The 16,355-nt window shown below is 38.1% G+C and overlaps 1 protein-coding gene across 4 annotated transcripts in view; it reads left to right on the forward strand.

The window, feature by feature from the left end:
* The window catches only part of LOC150075060 (TATA-binding protein-associated factor 172-like), a 934,682-nt gene that overhangs the window by 292,136 nt on the left and 626,191 nt on the right, over nt 1–16,355 (forward strand). For all 4 annotated transcript variants that reach the window (XM_090388242.1, XM_090388245.1, XM_090388243.1 and 1 more), the window contains exon 14: nt 1,671–1,775. In XM_090388242.1, coding sequence (XP_090244368.1) covers nt 1,671–1,775 — 105 coding nt within the window. The remainder of the gene's footprint in view (nt 1–1,670; nt 1,776–16,355) is intronic.

Genomic DNA, 16,355 nt, shown 5'->3' on the forward strand with positions numbered 1-16,355 from the left:
TATTGGTGGGCAGTTGCATTAGGGTTGTAATCTAAAGCAAGGGTGGACTTACCAGAAAATTCCTGGTTAACTGTGGGGTTCAAGGAGTCAGCAGAGCAACCCATCTGATACTATTTTCCACGATCTTGTCTTGGGCTTCACGTCTTGTTATAGTGACACGACTTTTTCAAAACTTTAACTCCCACTTCTCTCTCAACCACCGCGACCTGCGATTCTCCTTGCAACCAACAACCACAACTCCAGCAACAACAACAACAACTTTTTTTTCCTTCTTCCCCCTTCATATATATGTCCCCCTTTTGAGTTTCCCCAGACTTGTATTGATTTACAGGTCAATTTTACGGAGAGAAGAAAAACACAGGACTGTCATCTAGGGGACTTGACATAGCCAAAGATGGAATTTATGAGGAGGGAGGGGAACTTCATATTTGTATATGGTTGCTTCTCCAGACTGCCTAGCCGAGATTATCAGCCATAAAAGCTTGCCCACTTTTACACAAGGCATCTCCAAAACAACAAAAATCCTGTTGTTACCTGCTTCAGATTACACTAAAAGTGTATTTCTTTCTAGCTGTACTTTCCCTTCCTGACTAAAAACACATACTTTCTAGCCGTTTTTGTAAATATTACGTCCATGACGTTTGTCCGATCCGATCGACTAACGACCTCTCGCTGAGAATTAGCCGGACATTTGACTGTGGAATAATGTTTCAACTGCTGCCTTCCCTAGCGCGGTGTCAATGAGTGCCGGCTAGCAGAGACGAAAACAGTCTCCTGCAGGAAGTGAATGTTGTTCTACACATATAGCATACAAAATACACATATTGCATACAAAATAGTAGTGCCAAAAGGATAGGATGATGGCTCTTAAAGGTGAGAAGAAAGTAAAAAATGAAGACATTTTTACACAATCTTTGAAAATAGTAGGATAACATGAATTTCAACTTCACCACAACAACCCGGCATATTGTAACAAATATTGCATACAAAATGCAAACAAAAGCTCCTACTTCACTCTCATGCAAAACTGAACGGACTCTACCATCCAGAAAGCAAGGAAGGAAGGAAACGGTGTACAGATGAAAGGCTAGAATGTAATTCTCCAAAGAAATAGCTGATGGGACACAGTCCACTTGGCTTGAATATTGTGGGAGGTTTCTCTGAATTGCTTTGACATAGTTCACGTGTCTCAAACACATGTCGAATATTTCTTTAGCATTTTTTAAAGCAGAAAATGAAATGTTAACTCTAGTTATTTACCTAGATTCTAGTTGCGCAGCAGGTTATTATTCAACATAGTTTATATGGGAACGAAAATAAAAACTTATACTTGCATTTCCTTCATTCAACTTTGCTCTTAAAAATTATACAGAAAGTATCTTTATGATTTTACCAAAGAAAATTTACGTAAGTCAGAAGTTAGGTAACTCTAGCTTGCATAAGTCGGGGACTGACTGTATTCATTGATGCTGTTTATGAGGGAATGTTAAGCTTATTTTCTAAATTTGCATATGATATAAAAGTTGACACTGTGGTTCAAACCCTGAAAATACAGAGTACTAGGGGTGTGTTTAAGACTCTTGCCATCAACCGAGGAATAATTTTCATTATATAAAAATTTTAGTAATTTCTTTCTTACTGATTATTTATTTCTAATGTTTTATTCTTAGTTATGTGAAACATGGTTGCCACCAGTGCTGTCCAGTGCACTGCGTCTCATATATCAGAGGTGTCTTACTGAGCATCATAAAGAAATTCACGAATTGCTGTACAAGGTGACTCTTATTTAATATTTATGCTTTTTCATTTCTTTGAAAGTGATTTTTAATTAATTTGTGTTTTTCGTTCACATTGGTTCAATGATTCTACAGCTTCTGGAAGTATTCATGATAGGCATTTTTTATAATTGCTAATATTTTGTTAGTTGCAATTAATTGTTAATATTTTGTAGGGGGCTTAGAGGGGGAACAGGTATTCTGTGTGTTATCAGACACTCAGTCTAAAACACTGATGGATCCAATATCTTTCTATTACAGAAGATTTAGGAGAATTCCAGTTGGCCTGCCTCCCTGAAATCCACTCATGCCCACCTTCTCGATGGTAAGCCCTGTTACGTCACTTAGGTGGTAATGTATGTGTAGAGTGGTTCTCTTCAAGACACCTGGTCAGCGTGAAGAGGAAAAGACCAAACCCTCCAGCATATGACAGCACGACAAAACAAATAGCCCTCACTCCCCAGTGGCTTTTACTCCCCTTCTTACGGCAGCGAGAGGATCAGAGTGGAAGCAGAGGGTGCAAAGAATCTCTGGGTATAACCAGGCTGTGCCATGCACGGAAACTGAACTTAGCCTGTTACAACATAAGATCGTTCATCGGTGAAGACAGGATATTAGAGCTGGAAAAGGAATTAGAAAATGTGAATTGGAATACCATTGGTTTGGCTGAAACAAGAAGAAGAAATGAATCACTTATAAGTTTATCAAGTGGAAATCTGTTGCATACCAATGGAAACAGTGAAATGAGTGAAGGTGGAGTTGGGTTTCTGGTCCATAAAGATTTAAAAAAACATTTTGGAATTCAAAAGTACATCACCAAGGGTGTCAAGATTAATACTCAAGATTTCTAAGAGGTACAAGCTAAAGGTTATAATGATTTATGCACTAACATCGAGCCATGATGTTGAAGAGGTTGAAGAAATGTACACCGAAATTGAGAGTCTTCTAGATGAGCAGAAAACCCATTGCACTATTATTATGGGGAACTTCAATGCTAAGGTTGGAAAAAGACAAAACAGTGCAGAAAGAGGAACTATAGGAAATTTTGGAATTGGTGAAAGAAATGAAAGAGGTGAAAGACTTCTGGAATTTGCAGAATCTCACGGATTGTCAGTAATGAACACTTTTTTTAAGAAAAGGGTAAACAGAAAGTGGACATGGAAGAGCCCAAATGGATTAACAACTAATGAAATCAACATCCTCACTAACAGAAGCTATATCGTGAATGATGTTACCATCCTGAATAAGGTAAATGTTGGATGTGATCACAGAATGGTAAGATGTACACTTGATATAGATGTAGGAAAGGAAAGGAAAAAACTGACTCGAGTAAATAATACAAAGGTCTTTGAGATAACAGAGGAGGAGAAAAAGCAGTATGTACTGGAACTTAAGAACAAGTTTGAGCTTCTGCAGACTGCTCAGGACCAAGATATCGACGAGGAATGTTACAACTTTCTGAAAGTGATAAAGCCCAAGAAACCTATAGGGAAAAAGAAATCCAAAGAAGAAAAAATTAGTCAAGAAACACTTGTTATGATGAAGAGCAAGATAAACACTGACAAGGAGAAAATTGAATATAGTGAGTTATTCAAAGCCATTAGAAAGAGACTCAGAGAGGACATAAGAAGATTTAACACAAGAAAAGTAGAAGCAGCATTAAGGGAAAATAAAGGACTTAAATCAGCAGCCATGAGCAGTAATACAGATAGACAAATGATACTGAAACTGAAGAATAGCAATGGTGTACTTATAAATAGCAGAAGACTACAATAGAGAATTATACAAGGAGCGAGGGAATGATGCCAGCAGTGGGAAAGATGGATCTCAAATTAGCAACACATACAACATACCCGATATTCTTCCTGATGAGGTAGAACATGCATTGAAGAAAATGAAGAATCAGAAAGCCCTGGGAGAAGATGAAGTTACTGTAGAGTTGTTAAAATTGGGAGGAAGAGACATAACACAAAAACTGGCAAGGCTCTTCACAAAGTGCATTAGAAAAGGTGTGACGCCTAAGCAGTGAAATAATGCAATCATAGTTTTGCTGCATAAGAAAGGAGATAAATCAGAAATTGGAAATTATAGACCAATTAGCTTGTTATCCCACATCTACAAGTTGTTCACAAGGATCATTACTAACAGATTAGAAAGAATACTTGATGAGAATCAACTGGAAGAGCAAGCTGGCTTTAGGACAGGATTCTCAACTATGGATCACCTTCACGTAATATCATAGCTAATGGAGAAAGCAAATTAATATAAAACTCTATTATGCCTGGCATTTGTGGATTATGAAAAGGCATTTGACTCCATACAGCATAAGGCAATGTTTCAGGCACTGGAAAGACAAGGCATAGATACCCCATATATTATGATTTTGAAGAAAATATATGAGAGTGCTACATCCTTTATTAGACTAGACAAAGACAGTAGGAAATTTAAAATCGAGAAAGGAGTTTGACACAATATCTCAGAAGCTGTTTACTGCTTCCCCTGAGGAAGCTTTCAATAGATTAGACTGGTCGCAGAAAGGAGTCAATGTGAATGGAGAGTACCTAAACCATTTACGATTTGCAGATGACATTGTGGTCATAAGCCACGATCCCAAAGAATTAGAGGAAAATCTTAATCAGTTATGCACAGTTAGTTTGGATTTTGGACTAAGGATGAATATGGCTAAAACAAAAGTAATGATGAACAAGTATGCCACAGAAAGGGACACAATGATTGAAGGAGCAGTAATTGAAAAGGTGGAGTCATATACTTATCTGGGGCAAGTTATTAACTGTAATAATGATAAATGGCTGGAAGTCAAGAGAAGAAGAAATTTTGGATGGATAGCATTCAGGAAATATAGTCACATACTGAAGAGTAATATCCCAGTTTGTCTGAAATGTAAAATAATGAACCAATGTATACTCCCCACCATGACTTATGGAAGTGAAACTTGGGCACTCACTAAAAAAATGGAAGAGAAGCTGAGAACTTCACAGCGAAGAATGGAACGAATTATACTGGGAATCAGAATGTTAGATAAGAAGAGAAACACATGGATTAGGCAGCAAACTCAAGTAAAGGACATTCTTATCAAAACTAAAGAACTGAAATTGGCTTGGGCAGGACATGAGGACAGATGGACTAAGAAAATAACAGAATGGTACCCAAGAGAAGCTAGAAGGAAACCTGGAAGATAACAGCAGAGATGGATAGATGAAATTCATGAGTTTGTGGGTAGTATATGTATGGCCATTGCATAAAACAGGAGGAACTGGAAATTTCTGGAGAGGCCTTCATCCTGCAGTGGATTGAAAATGGATGATAATGATGAATATTTTGTTTGTAGCATTATGAATAATTTCCTCAGTCATTGCAAATCTGTAACCTTTCAAAAACTAAGTTTGGTGTTGGGAATCACAGGGTTCTGAATCTGGTGAGTGCAGATGGAGACCGTGTTAATGGGGTGCTTTGCAAGAAATTCATGTATTGGAAGCACCACGCCCAGTGATGTTTGTCAGCATGCAAGCTTCCATTGAGAGGACTGGGCCTTTATTTGTGGGTCATAGCCATGATTCATCACTAGTAGTTATGGAAGACACAAAGTGTGGGTCACATCAGAAGCAGCATATTAACGAAGATCTGAAATGAAAGAATTCTCTGCTCTGCTCTGTGATGATCAATGAGGATACAAGCTTAAACTTATATGAAATATGTTGCATTCCAAATCTTTTGTTAAAATTGTTTCATATACCCCATAAGATGCATAATTTAATTATGCAAGTAATTAAATGCTAATCATCCCTGATCAGATCATGAGCATTTGAGTTATTTGTTTTTGAAGTTGATAGGTGGTTAGAGCAATGATCATCTTTCATAGACAAACAGCCCTCTTTTAATCATTGAGTCTTTGGACACGGACACGTTAGCGCGCACACACACGCACACTTGTGCTACATGAGTATAGACTATAACAATGTGTGGCATGCATTATCAGTTATGCAAGCATGTGTTAAGAAGGTAATAGTATCTGAATAATCTAGTCAGCTGTCATATGACATAGAGACTAAATAGAAAGGAGCAATATATTCAGAAACACTTAAGGCAGTACTTTTGTTTAAATTGTTACGGTTAACGGTAAACATATAATTAACATTAAATCCATCACATAGCATATAGAATAAGAATTTCTAGCATAACAGTTAAGATAGTGGTTAAGAGTGAACTGTTGTATGCTGTAAATGCTAAGATCACTTATAATGACGATAATTGTATAAGTATATAAAAAATGGATTGTGTAGTAAAAATTGAGAACATTTCTCAGAAAACGGCTTAAGGTTAAACTTTGAGTGTGGAAGAGTAGAACCTTATTGAAACTTCCTTTTATAGTTTTTACAGTCATTCATAAAAAGAATTAGTTCACTGTCATATGCAGATGACATAATGTTTTTAAACAGTACTAGCTGTATCCATTGCGAAAATTTCGTAATTGGTAGCAGATTTTTTCTCTAGCTGTCCCAAAAAATGTAGTCCGTGTTTGATCGTGAACAGGTAAGCCAGTACGTGTCAGATCCTTTCTTATTTCTGTAAAATAAAACTGTTCTTTCTTTTAAAGTTGGCAGTACTAATAGAAAAAATTGGCCCGTTCTGTAAAATAAAACTATTCTAATTTTTTACTATTTGGAATTTTTATATTTTTCCATGTTTATGCACACCTAGGAAGAAATATCTTCAATTTGAGACCAAACCGGTTAGGCCTATTGTACCCAATGACTACAGGTAGCTGTACCCATTGCGAAAATTTCGCAATTGGTAGCAGAGTTTTTCTCTAGCTGTCCTTAAGAAATGTAGTACCCATGTATTATTTTTTTAGGAACAAAGGACACGATTGTGCAGACGTGCAAATTGTTAATCAGTTAAATAGTTAAAGTGCTAATTGTTATTCAGAAATAACAATTCATAATAAGAGTTAACCGTTAAACTGCTTGTTTAACAGTTAGCATCTTCATGTGGCTCCCTCTATGAAGTGAATTTTGAACTGTTCTCATTTGTAGTACAGAACTGGCCCATTCCGTAAAATAAAACAACAACACAAGAACAGCTTGGGTACTAAATACCAAAGTAAGTGAAGCAAAGTTAAGATTATGTGTATCAGATTTTTGGTTGTGGAGATAGCTGAAACACTATTCTTACAGAGAAGTCCTTTCACCTCTTTCTGATTTGATTTGAAGGAATCAGTTATGGCAAGAAACAACTGCTTAACCAAACAGGTACAATACAACCCAGATAAGAAGTTTTCCCCTGTATCAGGTTTGGTTTCTTAATTCTCAATTTCAACTTCTTATTAAAACTTCTTATCTGGGTTCTACCGTATTTGGAACAAAAATGAATCTGCAGTAAAACCAGAAGCAGACCAAGAACGTAGTAGTGTGTTTTTGTCAAGCAGAGGAAAGAGGGTTTACTCTGGCTAGTGCTAAAAATCTAATATGAGATAATACAGTATCAAAGAAAATACTGAATATAAGATTGATGGACCATGATAATAATAATCGTCTCATTAATGCATTTAACTGAAGTAAAAAAAAAAAAAAAAAAAAAGTAGTAGAGAGACAGATTTAAATTATAATATACCACTATTCATTTAACTAACTTTTCCTACTAAAGACCAACCTTTCAGGGTTATGTTTTGAGAATTGACAGGTCCCATCTGGAATAACGAAGAATGCACAAACACAATAAGCCAGAGTTGATCAGTGTATATGACCAGTACCCTTCCATTGTTCCTGATGGATGGAATCAGTTCCGAGGTTATAATTTTCAAAGTTACAATGCTTTAGTTGCTAAAGAGAATAAAATAAATTAATCATGACTTTAATGGGATCATTATCTTCATATCTTTTATATAAGGGGCTAATAAAAAAACAGACTGCTATGACAGCTACTGGGATTCTCTTAGTAATACACAGGAATTTTGCCTGGAGGGATGAGGATGCGATTATCTACTGTTGCATAAAGTTGATTAGTATGCATGCAGTTTGAAAGCTTAAGTTCAAGAGGATGTATATCTGTTTGAATGGGTGCTGAGAAGAGCAGCAAGATTAGCCAGGGATGCAAAAGAAAGGGACTTTCTGGAAAGTAGGCACATATAAAGAGATATGATTGAGGAGTTTAAGGCTTCAAATAGATTGAATAAGCTAAATGCTGATGGCACTCTTACTCTTGCTCAGACAATGTACATCGGAGGTGGGGTATAAATTTAAATTGATTAAAGCTGACTGTAGGATAGACTGGAAATTTGCTTTTAATTAGTGGGTAGTTGATTGTTGGAATAAATTCTGTCTGGTGTTATGAAAATGAATACTTTGAATAAATTTATGGATAGATTAGAATTAGGCAAAATTTTATAGGGGATGCTCAGATAATGTTTTTTTTTTTTTTTTTGTTGTTGTTGTTGATAAATAAAATTTATGTTTATATTCTGGGTTGACCATATTGTCAGAGCAGCTCACAAGATAGAGAAAGTAGTAGTAATGGAGGCATGTGGTGCAAGAAAGCAAGCATATGAGCTTATGTAGCATCAGCAAAAAAAAAAATATATCCCAATTTCACACATCAATTCCTTCTAAAAGTTTGTCCCGTTCCTTCTTGAATGTATTTAAGCTATCAACTTCCACAACCGCAGAAGGAAGTTTCTTCCAGCAATTAACCACCTACTGGCTAAAGGCAAACATCTATTCTACAACTATCTTTCCTCAATTTGAATTCATGCCACTTCAGGTTCGTAATCTGGGCAAGCAGAAGAATCCCATCAGAATTCAGTGTGCTCAATCCATTCATGACCTTATACACCTCAATCAGATCACCTTGCAGGTGCCTAGTCTCCAGAAGCTGCAATTTGCTGAATTTAAGCTTTTCTTGGAAAAAGGACCCCTCTGTTCCCCTCACCAATCTTTTTGCACTTCTCTGTATACGCTCAAGCAAATCTACATCCTTCCTACAGTGAGACCTCCAGACCTGTACGCAGTACTGAAGGCGTGGCCTGACCATTGCCTTATACAAAGGGATAATCACTCCTTTTTCCCTACTAGTAAAATTCCTGTATATCACTGACAATATCCCATTACCTGCTCTGGTAGCCTGTCTGCATTGTCAGAAAACTTCATATCTGACTGCACAATTACTCCCAGATCTTTTTAATTTTCTACCCCCTTAAGTGTATTACCACAGAGTTGGTATATTTCTCTGGGGTTACTTCTACCCATGTGCAGTAATTTGCATTTCTCAATGTTAAACTTCAGTTGCCACTTCTTAGACCTTCTGCCCAAATTTTCTAGATCCTGTTGCAGCAGCACACTGCCATTACAGTAATTAACAACCCTGTCAACCCTTGTATCATCTGCAAACTTCTACATTAAAAATGATATACCTTCATTAATATTATTGATAAATATACAAAATAACAGTGGGCCCAACACTGAACCCTGGGGAACTCCACCAATAACATTAGTCCATGAAGAGCAGCATCCATTGATTATCACTCTCTGTCTTCTCTCATTCAACCACCGTTTTATCCATTGTAGCAACTTACCCTTAATACCATACTGCTCCAATTTGTACAGTAGTCTTGAATGCACAACAGTGTCAAAAATGTTCCTGAAATCCAAGTACATCCAGGCCTTGCATAACGCGAGTTTGATTAACGCGATTTTCAGTTAACGCTATTTGAAAAATTATACCACTTTTCACTTTACACGATGAAAATTTCCAGTTAACGCGATCTTTTTTTTTTTTTATGTGATAGTCGAAAAAGATTTGAATCACGCGTTAAGCTTACCGTGAGTCGTACGGTCAATAAACAAATGTTTACCTGCTGCCCCCCTTGGTGTGTTCCAATAACCATCAGAAGAAGCCGTGTTACTTGTTTGTCTCCTGCTAATAAAGTCAATGCACACGTGCATAAAAATTCAAAATTTTTAAATGAGCTAGTTGAAAATGTTACCGCGGAGATAATGGTAAAAGAATTAGATGAAATCTTTCATATCAAATAGAACCTCAAACAAAAGGTTTGAGGTTCTCTGCGATATTTATTTTGCTAGGGCCCAGAGAAGATTGTTGTCGGCTATCGGAAATTGATTGATGAAAAGAGAAAGTCAACACTGTTCAAATATTTTTGCAACAGTCATTTCTTCATTGTGTATTTTATGTTAGAGGTTCCTAAACTTTCTCGGTTCACGGCGCCCTTAGTGTCTCAGTAATTATTTCAAGGCGCACCCAGACCAAAAGAAATACCTAACAGTTCCGTTTAGTAGTTAGGTCCAAACAACTTAATAAGAAATGCTGAAACTGTGAACTACCTCGAGCTAGTAGTTTGCGCGTTGTCCGACAGATGTCGAGTATCGCTGTTTCTCTCAAAAATTTAAAATAATCCGTGGCGCACAGTTTCCGAACCGCTGTTTTATGCAATACACATTTAATTCCATAATTATTTTCATTAACGTTTACGTTGTGTACAGTTAAAAAGGTATTTTTAAAATTCTTTATGGACATTCCAGAAGGTCAAGGACCAATTACAATTTTTCATATTGATTATTATATTCGATTAACGCGTTTCCGTTTTGTGCGATGCGCTCCCGGGATGAATTAATCAAGGCCAGCCTGTATATGATATAAAAATTGTTTGCATCCAGTTGCTTTGTAACTACATCATACTATCCAGTCAAATTCGTAAGACAAGACTTTCACTTAACAAACCCATGCTGTGTCTCAATTCAGAATCGTTTAGAACAGTCTTGTGTAGATGATCCTGCAATGCATCTTTAACCAGTGACTCCATTATTTTCCCTGGAACAGAAATTAAACTAACTGATCTGTAATTACTCGTGTCACCCTTCGATCCCCCTTTGTGAATTGGGGATACATTTGCACATCTCCAGTCTGTGGGGACTTCCCCTCACTCCAGGATGCTCTCATAATTATGACTAAGGGTTTGCTTACTTCCTTTGCCACCTCCTTTAATGTAATTGGATAGATCCCAACCACCCCAGGTGCCTCTCTTATGTTTAACTTCAACAATTTTCACTGTTGATAAACCTCTGGCATTTGCCTCCCTCAATAACTCCTCATGTGTGAATGTAGATGCAAAATAAGTATTCAGATTATCAGCTATCTGAGCAGGATCATCAACAGTCGAACCATTGATATCAAGTGGACCAATCTGATTCATCCCCTTCCTTCTAGAGTTTATATAAGTAAAGACGTCCTTGCTGTTTTTCTTAGCATCCTTTGCCAAAGATTTCTCGTAATCTGCCTTTGCTTGCCTTACCTCCTTTGTGACTTGATTACAGACTAGCTTATATCTGCTATAGGCTTCTGTATCATGTGATGATTTATATTATTATGTGATTTATATGCATTCCATGCTTTTTTCTTCTCTGCCACAAGTCTTGTTAGTCCATCTGACATCCATTTAGACCTAAACCTTGAACAGTATTTGTTAATCGGTATGAAAAGTCTAGTAGCATCAACGATTAGTTCCTTCAATGCTTCCCACTTAGTGGTGACATTATCAGTTGGTCCCACAGTACAGAATGTAAAAATTGTCTGAGCCTTCTGTATTCACCATAACACTAGCAAAAACCTTTCCCTTTACCCCCAATGGTAATTATATCTTTAAGTAAATTCCACATCATCACACTATGATCACTGCCACCTAGTGGTTCCTTTATCTGCAAATTCTTAATGAACGAATAATCACTGTTGTTAATCAGATCATGAGTATTACTCCCTGTGTTTGCTCTCAAACATGCTGCTGTAGAAAACAATCATCCAATAAATCCACAAAAGTCTTGTTAGTGACCAATCCACAAGTTCCCGTGAATATCTGGAAAGTTAAAATCTCCCCATTATAACATAATCTGATTTACTGGCCCATTCTATTTCTCTGTAAAATTGTTTGTTGTGCTCATTAGAGTCATTAGGCTTGTAACACAATCTTACTTTCATTTTTGTTTTCCCAGTGCTTATGTCCCACCAAACTGACTCAACATTGCACTTCCTTAGATTTTGTTTTTTCAAATTAACAGCATAATCCCTCCTCCCTTCCTATCCTATCTATCATTTCTGTACTCATTGTACTCCCCAAATTCAAATTCCACACTGATTATATCTGTGTGACACCATGTCTCTGAAATCCCAACAATATCTGCCTCTGATGTCTTGACCAGCACTTCAAAGTCATCAAATTTATTTTCTATACTTCTAGCATTGGTGCACTTATTCTTAGTTACCCTAACACAACCCATGTATTTATTTGTTTCAGATGACTCCCACCAGTCCCTGAACCCACCAGCATCCCGCCCTCTAGGCCGCTGCTCATTCTAATAGAAGCAGTGCAAGAATCATTTTCACCTCTGCCTGTGGCTACTATTAAACTTTAATCTGTGAATCCCCCCCCAAGCTAGCAGTTTTCTGACTCGCATAAAGCTGTTTTGATAGCTTCAAACACTCTTGCGCCCATTCTATTTAAGTGTATCCCATCCCTGTAGAAGTAGTCTTTCCTGTTAACAAGCACAGACCACGCTGAGAAAAATTTGCTCTTTGAGCCTTGCACAATCCCTCCACCACTGAATTGATTTCCAATGGCTTTCACCGTATACTCCCTCCTATCGTGTCTGAGCAGAATTTCCAACACCTTCAAATTTAAACCTAACTCACAACTTTTTTTTTTAGCATTGACCTGTACTTGCTAAGTAAATCTGCAGATCTAGCGTAGTTAATGCTCTGCTAGCAATCTCTTACTCTTAATGTCATTAGTGCCAATGTGTAAAACAATATCACTCTTTGTGCCCTTAAAAGATATCTGTTCTTCAACATCATCAATTTTTGCCCCAGGCAGACATACCCTGGTCCTATTCCACCTATCCTGTTTACACAATATATCCTGTCTCCATGACAGTAGAGTCACCGATAATAAGTAACTCCTGTGGGACCAGCGTATTCTGCCTTGGAGATTGCCACTGTATTGCCCGATGCACAAGGGTGAGCTCTGGCATTGAGTTGGGAAGCTGATAGCCTGATGAGTCTCCCATTTTAATACCTTCAAAGGCATCTACCTTACCCTTCAAACTCTCAGAACGGTGAGTTGACACCTAATTTCTTGACACTCTCTGCACCTAACACACACACACACACACACACACACACACACACACACACACACACACACACACACACACACAAAGATATTGTCCTTGGATAGATCATGTCGTGTTCCAGAGAGTTCTGCAAACATTTCATACGTTGTAGATTTTTTTAGGCTGTGATGAGTTTGAGAACTGTTACTTTGCTGCTCTAGTCTGGGGCTTGGTATTAAAATTAACAATGAAAACCAAGATTAATAAATTTAATTAATTTATTTATTATCAATACTACAATCTAATGGTTTTCCAAATGCAGTGATTTGTATTGTACCATCTAGTTTTACGTTAGGGCTACCTATTTACCACAATTCAAAATTTGAATTCCCTACCACTCACTCTAACGAAAACAATGGCTGCTAGATTCGAACGAAACAACAGTTTTACGTATATTAAATAGTAGCCTACAAAAACTCTATCTAAATATCTAAAAAACTCTATCAAAAATAAAAATAATGAGTGTAACTAGAAGTATAAAGCTTCTTATAAAGTACAATATAATATGATAATTAAGTAAATAAAATTGCAAAACACTGTTCTTTTTTGCAGCTTATAATTCAAGCTGGCACTTGTAAAGAGAGTCAGCGCCCTCCCAGGATACAAGAAACAGCACCATATTTAGCAGCCACAGGTGTGAACTGGTCATTCAGCTCGAGTGGTCTGATATTGTATAAGGTTACTTCCTTATGTAATTTGCTACAGATAATGATAATAATAATAATAGGAGACAGTCTCCTGAGCAAGAGAGTGGAGCAAGTAGTGCTATCCCCCGTAAGACTACCACAAGAGAAAGGCAAGACCATCCAGCCCCATCAACTGGAAGTGCTTCCTGTGCAACTGCACTAGTGACCACCGAGGAAGGAAGGAAGAAAGAAAACGGCAACGCATGAAATGGAGCATTGAAGTGAATACGTACATCATGTGAGTATACTATGAAATAACCAGGCTAGAGACCGATATGACAATGTACAGGTTGCTACTACATACCAAGTGGTTGGAATGATACCTGGATTCAGGTCACCGAACAGCGATCAGCAAACCAAAGAAGCACCATCATCACAAAGAACCTAATAGCTCCTGCCATCTTGGAAAAAATTGAGCAGGATGTGAGCAATCAACTACAAAGCACAAAGAATATGGTCAGTATGGAATGAGAGGAGGAAGAGCAAGAAGAAATGCAACCCAGAGTAGCTGAAGTGGAAAGAGATGAAGTCGTGATATCCAGAATAGAAGACAAGTGGAAGAAGGCTAACACACTTTGATGGAATGGTTCCCTGCAAGAACCCACGTGATACCTAAGCAGAGGCCAAATAAAATCTTGTGGAGAGTAACAGACCACCTCAATCGGCAAATAATGCCACATCACATTGACAACAATGGTGCAATGCTGGAGGCTATCCACACAGCCATATATCGTGTTGCCATAACAGCTACTAGGATTAATGTAAAAGAAACGAGAGACAGCAGCAGAAGAACCAAAAACAGAAGGAACCGCCAGCTTGGGGAAGAAGACTTCAGCAGAAGATAGAAGAATTAAGAGTCGAGGTAGGTCAGTTGACCCAGTACCAACAGGGTAACAGAAGTAAGGAATTGATCGGAAAGGTGAAGAGCATCCTCAAGAGCATCATCAGCAAACATGAGACCAGAAATCAGAGAATAGGAGAATACTTAGACGCATTGAAGCAGAACCTCCTCGCACTCGGCAAGAGACTACATCGATACAAAGAGAGTTCCCAGAGGAAAATAAACAACCGAATCTTCAGTGAGGACCAAAGAGCCTTCTACAGGAAACTGGGTGAAGATGAGAAAGCAGGAAACGGTCCACCCAAGAAGAAGACCAAGGAGTTCTAGGGAAATATCTGGAGCAGTGAAGTAAGACATAACAGCAGAGAGCACCCTGGATAAAAGTAGAATGGAAGATAACCAAGGACATACAGGAGATGAGAGAGTGGGAGATTCGAGAAGAAGTAGTAAAACAGTCGATCAGGAACACCCACAACTGGCGAACCCCAGGAATTGATAACATCTACAACTACTGATAAAGAAGTTCACCTGCACAGCGCCTCGGGCTTGGATCAAAGTACTGCAAAAACCTTGGGAGGTGCAATATGGCCACAGAAGCCGATGCGCCAACAACTACCAAAAAAAAAAAAAAAAAAAAATCACCTGCACATACAAGCACCTAGCAGAGCAGTTCACTCGAATGATAAGGCACCCGGAGACAATCCCGAAGTTTCTCACTGAAGGGTCACATATCCAAAGCCTAAAGATGAAGATACAAAAAACCCGGTGAAATACAGGCCAATCACCTGCCTCCCAACGGTGTACAAGATCCTGACCAGCTGCATAACCAAGAGAGTCGGAACATAATGGTTGAACAGCAGAAAGGATGCAAGGAGCAATTAACCATAGATGTTGCAGTTATGGAGCAACCCTACAAGAAGCACCACATCCTATACACGGCCTACATCGATTACTGCAAGGCTATTTGTTTGTTTGTTATTTGGTTTTTAGGAGCATTAGCAACTAAGGCCATATTGCTCCGGGATATGCGGTGGTCATTCCCTGACCTTTCCGCATCCTCTGTATTTGGTGGTGACGGGCTCGAACCCCGGTCTAATCAAGAAGTGTGTGCTACGCACTGCTGCTCCTTCCCACCTGGCTACGGAGGCGCCGTACTGCAAGGCCTTCGACTCCATACCTCATAGCTAGCTAATAGAGACCCTGAAAATCTACAAGGTCAATTCGATAGTGACAAACTTCCTAGGAGCAACAATGGCAAAATGGAGTACCACCATTAAGGCCGAGAAAATCACAAGCAGGTCAATCCCCATTAGAAGAGGAATCTTTCAGGAAGATGATCTGAGCCCACTGTGGTTCTGTCTAGCACTCAACCCGCTATCCACCATGCTCAACAGCAACAAGTATGGATATAAACTCAAAGAAGGAAGAAAGAACCTGTACACCCTCACCCACCCTATGTACATAGAGGACATCAAGCTCTATGTGGCAATGAGAAGCAACTCCAGCAACTACTCCGGATCACCGAACAATTCAGCAAGGACATAAAGATGGAATTCAGAAGAAGCCTGCTGATGGAGACTCAGAAGAAGCCTGCTGAAAGCAAAATTGAACGGAGGGAACATAGTTAAAGCCATAAACACCTATGCAGCTCCAGTACTAATATACACTTTCGAAATATATCACTTAATTATATCATTATTATTGTGAATCATTATTATTAGTTTAACTGATTATTATTATTACTACTAATCACTTGATTATTGAAATCTTTCGATTACCAATCATTTGTTTTTGGAAATTATGTAATTATGCCCCTCCCTAATTAACCATAACATTAACCTCCCTAATAAATCCAGTAGCA

The sequence above is a fragment of the Mastigoproctus giganteus genome, chromosome 14 (assembly GCF_048544385.1).
Source record: "Mastigoproctus giganteus isolate SK-2022 chromosome 14, ASM4854438v1, whole genome shotgun sequence".
NCBI classification, from domain to species: domain Eukaryota; kingdom Metazoa; phylum Arthropoda; class Arachnida; order Uropygi; family Thelyphonidae; genus Mastigoproctus; species Mastigoproctus giganteus.